Raw genomic sequence first — 16823 nt, 5'->3', positions numbered from 1 at the left:
GGTGTTGTGTTGTGTGGTGAGCAGAACAAGTCTATCACCCTTAAGAAGATTCAAGTATTTTGTCGCCTCTTTCTCCATGTGTTGGAGTCCTTCTCCTAGCCATTGAATAAGAGTCTCTTCGGGATTGTCATGTGCCTCTCTTGTTCCTCGGTGGCTTCGGTAGGATGAAGAATTATAATGAGGTTGAGATTGAGGTTTGGTTGTCCGATGAATGTTCAGTTGAGAAAGGAGCTTAAGTTTCAGGCGTTTACTTGTTTGCTTCTTTGTTGGTGTATGGTGTTAGGCATAGTGGTTCGGGTTTGATACCATGAACTGAAGGTTCAGGTAGGTTCAGGTAGCGACTATTTGCATGGGCTGTCATGGGGTCATAATGACCATATAAGAAATTTTAAATTTTAATTTATAACCCTACAATTATATATACAAGTTCATAAAATTAAAATTAATCCATAAATTCAAAAGTACAACAATACATAAGTTCATAAGTACAACAATTCCGGTCTTGGCGGGAAAAATCGATTTTGCGGTTTTGGCGGAAAAACTTAATTTTGCAGTTTTGACGGGAAAACTCGATTTTGCAGTTTTGGCGGAAAAACTCATTTTTTGCGGTTTTGGCTGAAAAACTTAATTTTGCGGTTTTGGCGGAAAAACTTAATTTTGCAGTTTTGACTGGAAAATTCGATTTTGCGTTTTGAAGAAAAACTCAATTTTGCGGTTCTGACGGAAAAACTCGATTTTCTGGTTCTGGCGGAAAAATTTGATATCAAAATTTAAGCGAAAAAATCGATTTTACGATTTTAGCGGAAAAACTTAAATTTTAGAAACTCTTGGTTTTGTATTGGACAGTCCACGTCCATAAAGCCCAAACCCAACAAAGACCATTTTCTTAATGGTCTTCCACATTTTGTCCAATATTTAAAGCCAATGGGATAAATGGGTTTGTCCATATTAAGCCCGTTTGTATATGGACATGGACAACCATTGGACGGCCCGCCCATTTGACACCTTTAAGGTAGTCTTGTGTAGTTGTGAAGGCCCTCGCATCACTTTTTCTTTCTTGTGCGGTTCTTGGCAAGATATCCGGCTAGTCAATGTTCAGAAGTCTTATTTTTTCTCCTTTTCAAGGACTGTTTACGGATATGGAGATAAGAGTAAAGATTAATCTAGTGATAGTAGTTTTTTTTAAGTGACATGTTGTTTGGGTTTCTGATTCTCTTGTGTGAGATATGTTTCTGGGGATTTTAAGTTGTTTCTGCAGGCTCTAGAATTTCTATCTTGTATGTTCTTCGGTTTCATAATCAAATTCTACGGGAAAAAAAAAGATAAAAGTAGCCACTGCACATTGTGCTGTTACTTATTGATAATAATGACGTCACACAACTCAAAGCCAAAGTTCGTGGGTTATTAAGGTCACGCACATGCACGATGGTCGGTCCATTATATAAGACGAGAAACATTTCAATGAATGCCGTCTAAATATTATTGGATTTTAGGTTTTTTCTTTTCTTTTCTGGCATATATATTAAACAAAGAGACACGTTATTCCCATTTAATTTCACATGGGCATAAGTTATCCGCAGTAAATGGTAGACAGTAGATTATCCGGACCCAGTTTTAACGAAATAATAAATATATGCTTTTATATATGACTGTCATGTTTCTTTCTTTACAATACGAAGCAAGGACCTTATTAAATACTCCAACTTGGAAGAATATTAAGAGCAGCTCACTTCAGGTTGCAACCTACAGCTTTATCTCTCTCTCTCTCTCACTCAAATGGAAAAACAAATCAACATAGAGAGTAGTGTTACTCATCATCAAGATAATGTAACAACCTCCACCGTTGCCCCCATGACATCTTCATCGGAATCGTGGTCTTCATCCAAAAGAGCGTTAGTGCAAGACAATGAAGCTGGCGGAAAACGTAGGAAGAGCAACGGTCGAGATCGTAACGAGAATCCGACGCCGTATAGAGGAGTAAGGAAGAGGAGCTGGGGAAAATGGGTGTCAGAGATTAGAGAGCCAAAGAAGAAGTCAAGAATATGGCTTGGGACTTATCCAACGGCTGAGATGGCAGCTCGAGCTCATGATGTAGCGGCTTTAGCCATTAAAGGCAACTCCGGTTATCTCAATTTCCCTGAATTATCCGGGTTGCTTCCTCGTCCGGTTAGCTGCTCTCCCAAGGATATACAAGCCGCAGCTGCTAAAGCCGCGGAAACCACATGGCAAGAACCGGTTATCCATAAGAAACTAGTCGAGGAGCTAAGCCATTATGAGTTGTCGACGGCTGATCAGTCTTCGACTTCCAGCAGTTTCGTTTTTTCTTCGGACTCTTCGGAGACTTCGAGTACGGACAAGGAAAGCAACGAAGAGACGGTGTTTGATTTGCCGGATCTTTTCACGGAAGGACTTCTCAACCAAAATGACGCGTTTCGTTACTACGACAGCACGTCCCCATGGCAGCTTTTCGGAGATGATGTGGTGTTCCGGCTTGAAGAGCCGTTCACTTGGCTAGATGCATAGTTCCATGCACTATGGTTTTACTTTTAACTAATTTTCAGTATATATTTTTTTTTAGTTTTTTTTTTTTTGAAACTGGCTTTGTTTCAGTATATATATATTTTTCTTTTCGTTATGTTTTCTACATTTGAGTGTCTTATTAATTACTTTGCAATAAAATGAGCTCGTTTTGAATAATTGTCAGTGTTTCAAAATTGAAGTAATGCAAGTGAATCTAATAAGTGGTATAACGTATTTTAGCGTAAAAATAAACACAGGAAAACAAGAAGACAACGTTAGTTGATAGTGACACTCTTGAACTTTTAAGTCTTTTCTTGCATTCTCGCTCACCACTAGATTTAGAGAATGTTAAAGAGTGTAGACAAATTTTGACTCCAAGAGCATAGCATCCCCTTACGACACATGTATATTAATTGAATAGTCGGACATAATTAAGAGATAATTGCTGTCTGTATCCCTGCCGAACATCTATATTGGCAAAGTAACCCTGTCTTCTGATTAATATTTTCAAGAGCATAATACCCCTAGATTCTACTCTACGCAGCTGAAACCGTGTCAGTCTCGTGGACGTAAAGCAATTATTAACTCCAATAGAAACGAGTTTATGCATTGATGGTGTCCGTTTGATAAGACATAATCATATGATTTATGTTGTTACTAGCTTATGTTCTCTAAACTCCTAATTAATAATTTTAAATTGTGAGTTTAATCAATTTTTGAGAAGATTATGGATATTTTCAAATTTGATTAATAATTTTCAAATTATTAATCATACAATTTATGTTGTTCCTAGATTATGTTCCTTAAACGTTTTCTGGTGAATGATTTCAAATTATGAGTTTAATTAACTTTTGAGAAGATTATGGATATTTTCAAATTTGATTAATAATTTTCAAGTAAGATGTTATAAAATATTGTTACCAACTGCAACTTAATTTAGTAGCTGATAAATGTTTTGGTGAATGATTTTTCGAATTATACATTGTTTCATACATGAGATTTTTTACTTGATAAATTGGTAGATACATGATTTGCGAGTTGATACATTTTTTGATAAATTGTTTGTTATCTGATAAATTATTTAGTTACATGGTACATGTTATTTTAACTTATACATACATTTAGATCAAAATATTGACAAATGGTTGGTATGCTACATAGACTTGTTGCTATCTGATAAAATATTTGTTACCTGGTATATGTTATGTTGCCTGATATATAATTTGGTATAAAAATTGATAGATGGTTTGTTACTTGGTACATGTTATGGTAGCTGATATATAATTTGTTATCTGGTACATGTTATGTTAGATCATATACAACACTATATCTTAGCGGTTACAAATTACATTGGCTAAAACTTTTACGTGTTGTCGTTGTTGTTAGACAGTTTGGAAGATCCCTAAATATATTCTTTTTCATATGCTCGTAGTTTCTATAAATTGAGACTAATAAAGTGAATGTGAACATATAAGAGAAAAGTGAATGTGAAAGCATAAGAGGAAAGAGAGTGTAAAAATGTGTAAGAATGTGCTAGAAGAAAGAGAGTGTAAGAATGTGTAAGAAGAAAGAGAGTGTAAGAAAGTATGTACATCGCTTTCCTCTGGTCAGGATCTCCTACTCAGACACACAAAGCGAAAGTCAGCTGGGATGATTTATGTGTGACGAAATCTGAAGGCGGGCTTGGCGTTAGAAAGTTCCGTGAATCAAATAGAGTCTTCGCTTTGAAACTCATTTGGCGCTTGTTCACGCAACCTTCTTCTATGTGGGTGAGTTGGGTAAAACATTACTTACTTAAATACAACTCCTTCTGGGATGTAAGGGATGATACAAAGGGATCCTAGATCTGGAGGAAATTGCTTAAGCTGAGGGATGTGGCTTATGAGTTTTTCAGAGTTGATATCAAAGATGGTAAAAGTAGTCACTTCTGGTTTGATAATTGGTTGGGGCAAGGGAGGTTGATTGATGTCATTGGCCCAACAGGAACCACTTATCTGGGTATTAGGAGGCACGCCAAGGTCAGTGAAGCGGTGACACCAGAGGGATGGAGCATCAGAGGGCGAAGAAGTCGCCGGTTTTTGGAACTACATGCTAGTATCTTGGAGAGGGAAACGTCGAGGCCTGAAAAGGGTAGGGACACTGTCTTGTGGAAGCATGGGAATGATGATTATCAAGACCATTTTTCCACAAAAAGTATGTGGGAACAAATAAGATCCAAGCGGACTGTAGTAGAGTGGAGTCGAGTTGTATGGTTCACACAAGGAGTCCCACGATTTGTGTTTATTACTTGGCTGGCTATGAAGAATAGATTGTCTACATGCGATCGTATGAGGCAATGGGGAATGGTAGAAAGATGTGAATTCTGTGGAGAAAGGGATGAAACGCGAGACCATCTCTTCTTTGCTTGTCTTTATACCTATACAGTGTGGGAAAGCTTGGCTCAGAGACTCGTTGGGAGAAGCATAAACCCCGACTGGCATTGGACAGTGCAACGCATACAGAGAATGAGGCCGTTGGAAACATACACTATCTTGGCCAAACTCCTGCTGCAAACCACAATCTATCATGTCTGAAGGGAGAGGAATGCGCGACGACATCAGCAGAGTAGAGTTCCCACTGATCACTTGCGCCGGCTCATAGACAAGGCAGTGCGAAACAGAATCACTTCACTCAAATACAAGCATGATCATAAGTATGGAGGTTTACTTCAGAGATGGTTCCTAATCACTTCTTAGAAGGAGGATATTCATTTAATCTTTGCAAGTTTGAATAGAGTAGCTCACATGTGTAAATAACATTCTTTTGATAGATCAATAAATTTGAAATTTCATTAAAAAAAAAAGAGTGTAAGAATGTGTAAGACGAAAAAAGTGTAAAAAATGGTATTTTGAAAATCCAAGGTAAGAAATGTAGAGTAATCTACGCATGATTTGACATATGTATAGATTGCTAATTTTGATATCATTTACGTATATTGAGCTAATTCTCTCCGTAATTAATCTATGTTCTCGACATTTATATTAATTAGTTTAGGGATAATCTGTGGAAAAAATTAACATATTCGGTCTCTAGCTAGCAGTCCCTAGTGCGTTCTAAGTTTGACTAGATAAAGTTTAATTAATATTAGCTTAGTGGTAATCAAGTGAAAATTTGGTAATGATTAGTTATATAACCGTAAACCTTTTTTCATGAATACACACTAATTATATAGTTTGTTTTAAAAGGTAAAATTAAAATGCCGGATAAAAGACTATACATAAACAGAATGATTATTTTGTAAATCAAACATCCATTTTTTTTTATTTTTTTTTATTTTTTTTTTCTCAAAAAAAAAAGATATATGTCATTACACTCAATCGGTCCGCTGCACCTAAAGATCACAACACTGTTTCTCTCAAAACATTATTTATAAACCGCTAAATATATTACTTATGTATGTTTGAACTTTCAAGTAACGACAGTGAGCTGAGCGCATGTACCACATATGTCATATCTAGTGTGTCCGTCGACATTGATGAGACGATGATTGCAAAATTGAAAGTGAAGGAGACAAGCTTTTGATTAAGTTATCGCTTTATTATATTCAAAGTGGGATTTGGGAATATAACATGACTCACATGTTCATCATTGCATTCTTTTCCTTTTAAAGTTATAATAAGTTAAAGAACCTTTCACTTTTTTTCATTTCCATTCTTTAATTTTCTTGAAAGGTGAAAGGATATATGCTATAACAATAGGATGCTTTTGCCCAACATCTTGCTTTATCCACTATTAATGAGGCATAACACGACTGTTATGGATTCCCAAACACATTCATTGGATCCAATACGAATAGTAATAACAATGCACATTTGATTGAAATCGTAAAACTCTAACAAATTGCAAAATCAAATCATTATCTCCTTTAAAAGATTTGGTGCAAGGCCATTGGGATTAATACCACACAATATAAATATATACGAAACAAAAGAATCAAAAGAAACCCTTAGAAATGGGAGAATTCTGTAATGTATTCAAACATATATAAAGTTTGGAAGATATATTATACGTTGATTAGGAATCGTAATTTGACTCAGGAACAGGAAAAATCTTGTTGAAAACGAGTGATATTCTTAAATATACAAAGGAAATCTATGAGCATATATGTATATTCTTTTGGTAGACTTATGAGCCACTAATGAAGAAACATATAAAGATAGTGGATGCAGTAGTGAGCTCACTATCACATTTTGATTTTCTACATGCATATTAAATTTGTCGTGTAATTTATGTACCCTTATTCTATTCTCTCATGATGTCAAGGATTGAATTGAATGTATGTAAGATATAAGTCTCTCTCTTTTTTTCTTTTTCTTTTTGGGTTTTAGGCTTTTAGCAATGACATAAGTATCTACTATTTGATAGCAACTAATCTCTAAATTGTTGCTACTAAAAGTAACTAATAGTGTGTATATCAGGCTCTAACCGTGAGATTCTTTTGATAATGGGATCCTCAGCCGTGAGTTATATATATACTTAGCAAACATACCTAATCTTTTCGATTCTTATCATTTTTAATGAATGATTCTGATTATTGTGGATATATATTACAATAGCTGTATCTGCCTCCAGACGAATCACTTGACTTTGGAGAATACTATAAATCAAAACTTACAAATCGAAATTTTACAAACTACAAGGAGCTGAATTCGTATTGGCATCTGGTGTTATGCACATAAATTAGTCCAAGAATTATTATAAAAACACATCGGTATAGAACATGAGATCTTTATCATTGGAATAAAGTGGGCAAAAAGAAAAAAAAATAAGCAAGCGGAAAGAAGAAAAATGAAAGCAACAACAGAAGCAAAAAAGAGACGAAAGATTCATATTGTTCGCTTAATTAATTAACATATTCTTTCACATCTGTATCAAAAGGAAACAGAGTTTGTGGGGGAAAACTACAATTGCCTACGAAAAAGAATGAAAGCCACAAATTAAAACCACGTGAAAATAATGAAAAAAAAAACTTAACTAATCCTATTCTACTAACTATTAAACAATTTTAAAACAAGAGTTTGAAACATAAGATAAGTTGTCTCCTTCTCTATCGTTGTGTGTGCTGAAGCAAAAATAGACATTTCCATAATCAGTTTTTGACTGTAACTTTTGTTCTGACTTCTGACAAGTTCTAGTTTATGCCAACCTTTATCTCCTTCGTAATAGAGTAAAAGTAAACAAACAATGGTTAGTTTATTGCTTGATGCTTATAGGAAAAGAAGAAGAAGAGTTTCTAGACTAAGATGACAATGGTAATGAATTTTGTTACAAAAATCAAGGCGAGCAACAAAAATCCATAAACGTTCGTTTGAATTGAAGTCATTACCAACTAAAAAATATCAGAATAATTTATTTTGTTACTAATATGAACTCGAGAAAAAGACAAAAATAGCACTAAATCAAGTTTTTGTTCCCAAACTAGCATTCAAGGTCAAAAGTCACAAAAATAGCACTTAATGTTTTATCAAAAGTCATAAACTTAGGGTTTAGAGTTAAAGGGTGGGGTTTAGGATTTAGGGTTTAGGGTTTAGGGTTTAGGGTTTAGAGTTTAGGGTTTAGATTTTAGGGTTTAGGGTTTAGGGTTTAGGGTTTAGGGTTTAGGGTTTAGGGTTTAGGGTTTAGGGTTTAGGGTTTAGGGTTTAGGGTTTAGGGTTTAGGGTTTAGGGTTTAGGGTTTAGGGTTTAGGGTTTAGGGTTTAGGGTTTAGGGTTTAGGGTTTAGGGTTTAGGGTTTAGGGTTTAGGGTTTAGGGTTTAGGGTTTAGGGTTTAGGGTTTAGGGTTTAGGGTTTAGGGTTTAGGGTTTAGGGTTTAGGGTTTAGGGTTTAGGGTTTAGGGTTTAGGGTTTAGGGTTTAGGGTTTAGGGTTTAGGGTTTAGGGTTTAGGGTTTAGGGTTTAGGGTTTAGGGTTTAGAGTTTAGGGTTTAGAATTTAGGGTTTAGGGTTTAGTGTTTAGAGTTTAGGGTTTAGGGTTTAGAGTTGAGAAATGAGGTTTTGGGGATAAGATTTCAAATTTTGAAAAATAAAAAAATTAAAATTTTCAAAGGATAAACTTAGAAATGTGCTATTTTGGTCATTTTAGTTTTTAAGTGCTATTTTTGTGATATAAACTTAGAAATGTGCTATTTTGGAGATTTGCCCTTTCAAAAAAGAATAATTAATGTCTATATACTAAAATCAAATATTTTCTTATCTTAGAATAAATATATTTTAAAATAAACAATCTAAATAAGAAAATTTTTATAAATTAATATTTCTATAAATTAATAAAATTTTAAAATTCCAATATCATTAATCTATAGAGGTTCTACTGTATTAGTATTTGAAATTTTGAAACCTAGCCTCATAGAGCAGGTTCCAACATGAGTACATAACACTATGAAAGTTTAACATTTATAAGTTTATGTGTGTGTTTTGTCTTGACTTCCAAATTTTTTAAAAGTAATATTTATAAGTTTTAGATTCTTAAAATATATTAAAATTTAATAAATTTTAAAATTTCAAAACCGGCTCTGTCTCGCCTAAATTATTATAGCTTCTTACAAATTCATAGTAAAGTTTAGTGTGCTAAATTGTTTTCCTTTTCTCAACTTGTCATACAAACTTTATTGTGCATTTTTGTTAATCATTAAGCTATTTGTTGAACCGAAAGCATATAAAGAATTTCTGAAAAAGTTCCGAACAAGCGCTCGTGGCCATGGTCGATACATCTCTTTCACTAAGAAGCAACTTTTTTTTTTTTTTTTTTTTTTATCGAGTGTCCTGGTCCCACCGTGGTGGTCCAGACTAGAGACCGAACCTTTAGCGGTGCGGACGCTCACCCGAAGGTGGGTCATGGCCACGGTCTTCGGTCTCGGACGCCAGAGCAAGTCCGCATATAAATTTCCTGGTGGCCAGTGCGAGTCGAAACCGGAGCCGTACTTGCAGCTGCAAACCGTTTACCACCAGACTAACTCGTCCTGGTTACTAAGAAGCAACTTGGAAGGCATAATCAAAACCTTACTTCTTCCTCCTACTAGTCATCTGTATTTATTGCCAAATCTTAATGACTTTAAGGTTATTGCAAAGAATAAAAAGGCATAGAATACTGTAGGGTTGGGCAAATAAACCGAATCCAAAAATTCGAACCGAACCGATCCGAACCCAATGTAAATACCGATTGGATCTTGTTTTATGGTATTTTGGGTTATGAGTATTATCCGAACCGAACCCGAACCTAAATGGGTACCCGATATAACCCGAAAAATTCAAAATCCCCTAAAATAGCTTGTACCAAACATGATCTTAATTCTTAATATGTATCCAAAATACACTAAAATATTATTGAACATCTAAAATAATATCCATTACATTAAGGTTAATGGTTGAAGTTGGCGGTTGAAGCTTGAAGTTTTTATATTTTGGTTTTGTTTTCATTGAATAATGTTTCTCATTTCAAGAGAACTTGGTTTTCTTTTTATGCTTTCTTTTATTTGTTTTTTTTTCTATCAATAACTATGTTTAACTTTCGTTTGATTTTTGAATTATCGCGTTTGATGTTCTTTTCTTATTTTTGAATTAATTTTACTTATGTTTTGGTTACAAAATAGATATAAATCATGTATTTTAAAACCGAAGAACCGATTTTACTTATGTTTTGGTTACAAAATAGATACAAATTACGTACTTTTAAACGAAAGAACCGATTGGAACCCGAACCCGAAAGTACATCGGGTTGTACATGTTCTTTGAAGATTTACTAACCCCGATACGAACCTGAGAGAACCCGAACCGGTCCCGAACCGAACTTTCATATAATCCGAATGTGGCTGATTTTGATAAACCCGAAAAACCGAGACCCGGTTTGGAAAATACCGAAACCCGACTGGGACCCTGAATACCAATGCCTAGAATACTGGATCTCAATAGAAAAGGAACTGTTGGGCCTATAAGCCCACACCCAAGCCCTCTAAAAGCCTACAACGATCTTAAAAAAGAAAAGACGCCACGAAATAAGGAATCTCAAAACCGGATTTCATTTCTCATTTCACCGTCTCAGAGGAAACGACGACGGAAATGGAGGAACAGAACGACGCCGTTGGCGGCGGCGGCGGCGGCGGCGAGAGCAGTTTGTTCGATGGATCGGCTCACTGGTGGTGGGCGATGGGAAGCGGAGCTCAGATCATGTGGGGAGTGAGGTGTATTCGGAGAGGTTACGCCGGCGATAACCGTTTGATGCCGGTCAAAGCCTTCGGAATCGCATCACTCTTCGTCGGCGCGATAGCCACCACCTCCGTCGCGTTTCTAAGCGCCTCTGGGATCCACACGGTTAGTCCTGAGTTAAATCATTGATCTCTTTCTCTCTGTGATTGTTCCAAAGTGACGCTGAACAAAACACAACACAGGTCCAAGATGCGATTGACATGGGAGCTAACATTAGAACAAATCTGGGAATCACTCCTCAGATACCTGATAAGCAGATCACTGGTACGCCGTCGTTTAGGGGTTTATAAGTACAAAAGCCGACCAAAGATTGTTTCTTTGATAATGTTCTGTTTTTTTTTTAATGCAGAGGCGGACGATACATCATGAACACCTTTCGAGTTTGGTTTCTCTTATAGAAGACGGATCAGGTAACAGATTCAAGACCTGACTGTGCACGATTTTCTTAGTTGCTGTTAGCGATTCGTGTATGTCTCCTCTATAGATCGACGAACTGTGTTCGTCTTTGTCTGAAATTTCAGCAAGGTTTTGTCTTATTTTTTTGTGGAAGGGAAGAGATGTCATAAGTTATAGCTGACGTGATAAAGGTTGTATGCTCTGTTTTAGTTCAGATTTCAGAGATTTAATAGCAACCAGAGATATATGATCACGAATTTTTATGTCGTATAGTAGCTTCAAGATACAGATCAACTATCTTTGTAGAGAGCTCGAAAAGACCGCATGATGATTTAGTAGTACACACGAGTAGTTTGAAAATCAGAGACGAACCAAAGAGAGATGCAACGGACATCAAACCGTAAGTAGGGAGAGGTTCGGATTATAGCCAAGCGAAACATTGATATATGTAGAGTTCAAGAAGAGGTTCGGATTATAGCCAAATGAAACATTGATATATGACACATCTGTCTCCACGCAAACACATCTGAACAGATCAGCGATATGTCTAAATTTTGGATTTTTTTTTCGATTTTACCTTGGAATTTGAGGTAAGCGATGATTAGTTCTGGGAATGTTTGGTGTCGACACATTCTTGGGAGGATTGTATAGAAAAAGTTTCTCAAGGATGATATAAGGAAGCTGGTTTTCGAGCAAGATGAGTTCAGTGTTGACTGTGTTTGCTATGCTTCCATCCATGAGATGATCTCCTGTCTCCCTAGTCCTATTTTAGTTTTACTCAGTATGAGCTCTATTATGAGAATAGACTTGTGCAGGACCATCTCCACTGACTATCGAGATTCAATCCAACACTTTCCCTTTTTTTCTTCTAAATTTCTTTTCATTTTTCTTTAGTTGATTTTGATAAGGATTTTTTATTTATTTATTTTGAGATGAAAAAATTATACTCAGGTACCTTAACTCGTGTAGCTCAACATAATAACAAGACAAATTATACTCGGGTATCTGAACTCGTGTAGCTCAATAGGCCTGGGACGGATCGGATATCCAAATCTGGATCCGGATCTTTATCCGACGGATCTATAATTTTACTATCATTATCTAAATTCGGGGTTCTCGGATATCCGGTACCCGGATATCCTTTTAAAAATTGTAATATCCGGCGGATATCCGGATCCAGATTTGAATCCTTAAAATAAATAAAAAATAATATTAATATATCTAAAATATTAAAAATAATTTAAAAATAAAACATATATAATGTTTTTAATTATTTCTATGTATACTATTACAAAATTTACATAAAATTTACATATATTATTATAAAAATAAAAATATATTAAATAAAGTTAGTTCTTATATATAGATATTACTATTTTTGAAATAGTTATTAATAAAACTTACGGATCCAGATATCCGGACTAAAAAATCATGATATCCGGATCCGGATCCAGATCCGGCTTTGACGGATCCAACATTTTACTATCCGGATCCGGATTCGGCCCCTCCGGATATCCGGATTTTCGGACCGGATCCGGATCGAATCTCGGATCGAATCTCGGATCGAATCCGGATCTCGGATCAAAGTCTGAGGCCTATAGCTCAACATAATAACAAGACAAATATAACTCTACCGGAATAAAAAATGTACAACATCACAATATTATTCAATATCATAAAAGATTGATTGGTGACACATATATTCTCGAGAAAGCACAGCTGATGTTGCTAGTTTCTACTAGCTAATTAAATAATTTGAACGACGATAAGATATAAATTAAAACAGACACGAAGTATTCGACAATGTGCAGCACGTTTAAGGGAGAAAAGTATTTCACTCCTTAATAACATCTATGATAGAAGTCACGGCCTGGATAAGACTCAGCAGCAATAGAAACGCAGCGACGAGGGTGGCTGTCCCTCTCCACAGGTTGCTGAAATACACACGCCTGAGGATGGAGCGTGACTTATTGCATGAATTCCCGTAGTGCTTGATGACTTTTGTTGCGATATCAGTATAGAAAGAGCCATTGTCCAAGACTCCCAAACAAAGCTTGTTCACTATCTTGGCCACGGAACCATGGTTCCCAAGCCCGATCGTTATTATCCCTTACAAATATCAAAACCATCATGAATTTATATGCTCTTATATGAGGAGCCGTGCCTTATAAATGAAATTTGAAACTCACGCTAATTATATGGCGACAACTTTTTCTGAAAAAATTATAGGGCATATTTATATATTCATAAACAAAATGCTTTATTTCTTCTCAACTTAAGTACGTATATACTAAATCACTAGCAATAATTTCTGTCCTTATTTTCTACAATTACAATTAAGATGTTAACTTTTTGAATTTTTCCATATGCTCATCTTCTTTTCTTTTACCATAATAATTATTTTTCTTCATTTTATCTGTTTATTTTTTCATTTAAATATTTATCAATTCACATAAAACTATAATAAAAAGTAACCAAGTGGTCTTGGCCTAGTGGTAAAAAGGTCCCGGTTGGAGCTTTCACTCTGAATTTGATTCCTTTTTGTCATCCGTAAACGTTTTAAGTGGTAAAAAACTTGAATTTCTATGGACTACATAGTGATTAGTCTTTGGGCCTAGAAAGCCTTTGGATCACACCACGATTATCAAAAAAAAAAGTACATACTTTCTGTCAAAATGTTATTTCAAAATTTTATTCTGATTACTTCCAAATTGATCTTATATTTCCAAAATTTTAAAATGTTAATATACATAATAGACATGGACCTCAAAATTGTTAAATATTTTTTTTAGTAAAAAAATTTAGTAAAAAACAATATTATTAAATAATCTATGGTCTTCAAAATTTCAAGGCCGGTTCAGGATGAAAATGTTACCTTTCTCGACAAGCAAGCTCACGTCTTTCTTAGTGTCGATGAGGAAATCCAAGAACATGATGTAGTCAGAAACATGAGAGTTGAACGGGTAATGACATTGTTCAAGGGCCATTATGTTTCTAATCGTTATCTCCGCATCGTCATCAGCCAAGAACTTGGGTATCTTTAAAACACCCTTTTCGAATGTAACCAAAACCGACAAAGGGTTTTCCACGGCCTCAAATTTAATTCCCCCACCATCTAGCTTATCCGCACTATACATTTGATACATGGGCTCGTAACATCTCTCAAAAGCATGATCTGGAACAGTCTCCACGCGGACAAGCCTGAGCAAATCAGTGAAATGTCTGAACTTTGCGTCGCTTCCCTTCTCGTCTTGGAATTCAAAATGTTTGATGGTTAATTGGTGGAATGTCTTTTTGCGGAGTTTTGAAACTGTTGGATCAAAAAGTTTTTCAAGGATGAAGAATGGAATCTGGTTCTCGAGCAAGATTAAATCTCTATTGATTTCTTGTGCAAGACATGGTTTGTCAATGAGAGGATCCCCAGTTTTCTCTGTTGCTGCTTCCACAGAACGCCTCAACATGAACTCTAGTATAAAAACAGAGTCATGTAGGATCATCTCCACGAACTTTGGGGATTTAATCCAAGCCGTTGATTCCAGATAGCTTGCCCTGATCACAGCTTCATCTTCTTTGATCACTCTCTTGAATCCATCAATGATATTTTTCCCTTCAGGCCTTTTAGCGAATTCCGCTATGTAAAACTTCTTGTGCTCTTCCATGTTTAAGTAGTCCATTAACCTTGCGTTTGTGATATCTCCACGAGACTTGAGAGCCTGGAGTTTCAAAGAATAGTGAAGAGGTCCGATGAGGACTAATTGAGGCGTGTATGCTTCGGGGCTAACTCGACGCAGACAGTTTGGGACTCGGTAGATACAGCAAAGGTCGGTAGTAGGAACCCGCCACACGCCTGGAACAGGTTTGCTCAACTCATGGTTTGTGCCGGATTCAAGATCCAACAATGGGTCCATAGGGTATGGATCGGCAGATGTAATCTTGTCTGAAGAATCTGAAGCCTGTCTCAAAATAGGAGGCGTTGAGAAATCCATGGCAGTAGAGGGGGAAGAAGAAAGGTTACGACTTACAGAATTTTCACTCTTATTACTGAAAGATGGATAAGATAGAACTCAATTGATTATGGTATTTAATTTAAAAATGTATTAATTGCCTTAACGAGGAAGGTATTAGGGTGCAGTGCAGATTTCAAAAACCCCAAATTCCACGACTGGTATCAACGGTAGAAAAAGTGCCATGTGATACACATTTTATTATACTCTAGTTTAATAAATTGCTATTGTGAAAAGTACCCTTTCACAGAAAATCACTATAATTAGCCAAATAACCTTTCACCGTATAAAGTACTATGCAAATTTTTATAATACCGAAAGACCCCTACGTTCTTACTTTCATAGCTTCTGGCTCTAGCAGCCTATGTGTCAGACACCAGTATAGGGCTAAACCCCCTGTTCGGGAACACGCTAGGCGATAGTCAGGCGGTCGGATTGGACTTAGCGCCTAAAAAGAAAATCGGGGATTAATCGGAAATTATGCGGGGTAGAATTTTTAGATTGTTTACTATGTTATAAAACATGTTAATCTTTAATTGTGTATAACATTAATACATTTTCATGTTTAAGATTGTATAAAACACACAAATATAATATATAAACTTAATATAGTGTAATTTTCATCAAAATTATGAATATAAATGATATTTATAAAATTTTAGATCAAATAAATAAATAAAAATATTATTAAAAATAAAAATAAAAAAATAATTAAAAAATAGATTAGGCGGCTAGGCGGTCTAGGCGGAAAAAATCGGATATCCAATTTTTTTAACCGATTTAATATAAATCGGGGCGGAAGAGTGACACGTAGCGTCCAGACGGCTAGACGGCTGATTTTTTAAACAGGGGCTAAACCTACCACACGCTAAAAGAATGTACCCTTCCCCCCCTCCCCTTTCGTTAAGGCAATTAATAATAAAATGTATTAATTGCTTTAACCAGGAAGGTATTACGGTGCAGCGCAGATTTCAAAAACCCCAAATTCCACGACTGGTATCAACTGTAGAAAAAGGGCCATGTGATACATGTTGTAAACGAAGGGTTTGAGATTGAATATTTCGTGTGTATTATTAATCATCAAAAGGGGTTCCTTATATAAGGATTACAAGATAGAGATAAATGGAAAGAGTACTTATCCTAATCCTACATAAATAGGAAATCTACTAAATACATAAAAGGAAATATAACATCTAATAGGAAAAGGAAAGATGGTTTCCTCTTCTCTCTAAGCCGCCTCTCTCTCTCCTGTAGTCGGCTCTCTCTCTCTCCTCTTGGACACGGCTGTGGTTGGGCCTGGTCGTGGCCTGATAGGCCATCTCTTCTTGTCTTGGTTAATGGCAATCCAAATTGTTCATAACACTCCCCCTTGGATGCCATAACCATACAGAATTTGTAGTACGCTTAATGTTGCCTCATTAAAACCTTATCAGGAAAACCCAGTGGGAAAAACCTATGATGAAGGAAAAAGGGTACAACACGCACTACTCCCCCTGATGTGAACCTCGGTGTAGGTTCTACATACTACGCATCTTGATGCGTGATCTATCCTGTCTGTGTAGGAAGGGAGTAATCGGGTTTCATTACTGCACCGTAATTAAGACCACTTAGACCTCTTAGGTCGTTTCTCATGTCCTTTGACATTGAGTGTCCCGTTTAAAGCATGT

At 35.9% G+C, this 16823-nt stretch overlaps 3 protein-coding genes across 3 annotated transcripts; 2 read left to right on the top strand and 1 right to left on the bottom strand.

The window, feature by feature from the left end:
* Positions 1-1695: 1695 nt before the first annotated feature.
* LOC106310521 (ethylene-responsive transcription factor ERF035-like) lies at positions 1696-2609 on the top strand. The gene has a single exon (XM_013747754.1). It carries the CDS (start codon positions 1777-1779, stop codon positions 2521-2523), a length of 747 nt encoding a protein of 248 aa, XP_013603208.1. The 5' UTR covers positions 1696-1776; the 3' UTR covers positions 2524-2609.
* Positions 2610-10543: 7934 nt separating this feature from the next.
* LOC106310091 lies at positions 10544-11422 on the top strand. The gene is made up of 3 exons (XM_013747295.1): positions 10544-10861; positions 10939-11020; positions 11106-11422. The coding sequence occupies exons 1-3, from the start codon at positions 10610-10612 to the stop codon at positions 11123-11125; spliced, it is 354 nt and encodes a 117-aa protein (XP_013602749.1). The 5' UTR covers positions 10544-10609; the 3' UTR covers positions 11126-11422.
* A 1430-nt stretch (positions 11423-12852) lies between these two features.
* Positions 12853-15179, bottom strand: LOC106310499 (UPF0481 protein At3g47200-like). The gene is made up of 2 exons (XM_013747732.1): positions 14028-15179; positions 12853-13261 (listed from the first exon to the last, which is right to left on the bottom strand). The coding sequence occupies exons 1-2, from the start codon at positions 15136-15138 to the stop codon at positions 12987-12989; spliced, it is 1386 nt and encodes a 461-aa protein (XP_013603186.1). The 5' UTR covers positions 15139-15179; the 3' UTR covers positions 12853-12986.
* Between the last annotated feature and the right edge of the window lie 1644 nt (positions 15180-16823).

Source organism: Brassica oleracea, chromosome C8 (genome assembly GCF_000695525.1).
Source record: "Brassica oleracea var. oleracea cultivar TO1000 chromosome C8, BOL, whole genome shotgun sequence".
Lineage (NCBI taxonomy): Eukaryota > Viridiplantae > Streptophyta > Magnoliopsida > Brassicales > Brassicaceae > Brassica > Brassica oleracea.
Note: the sequence above shows the minus strand (reverse complement) of the source record. Positions and strands in the feature narration are given on the sequence as shown.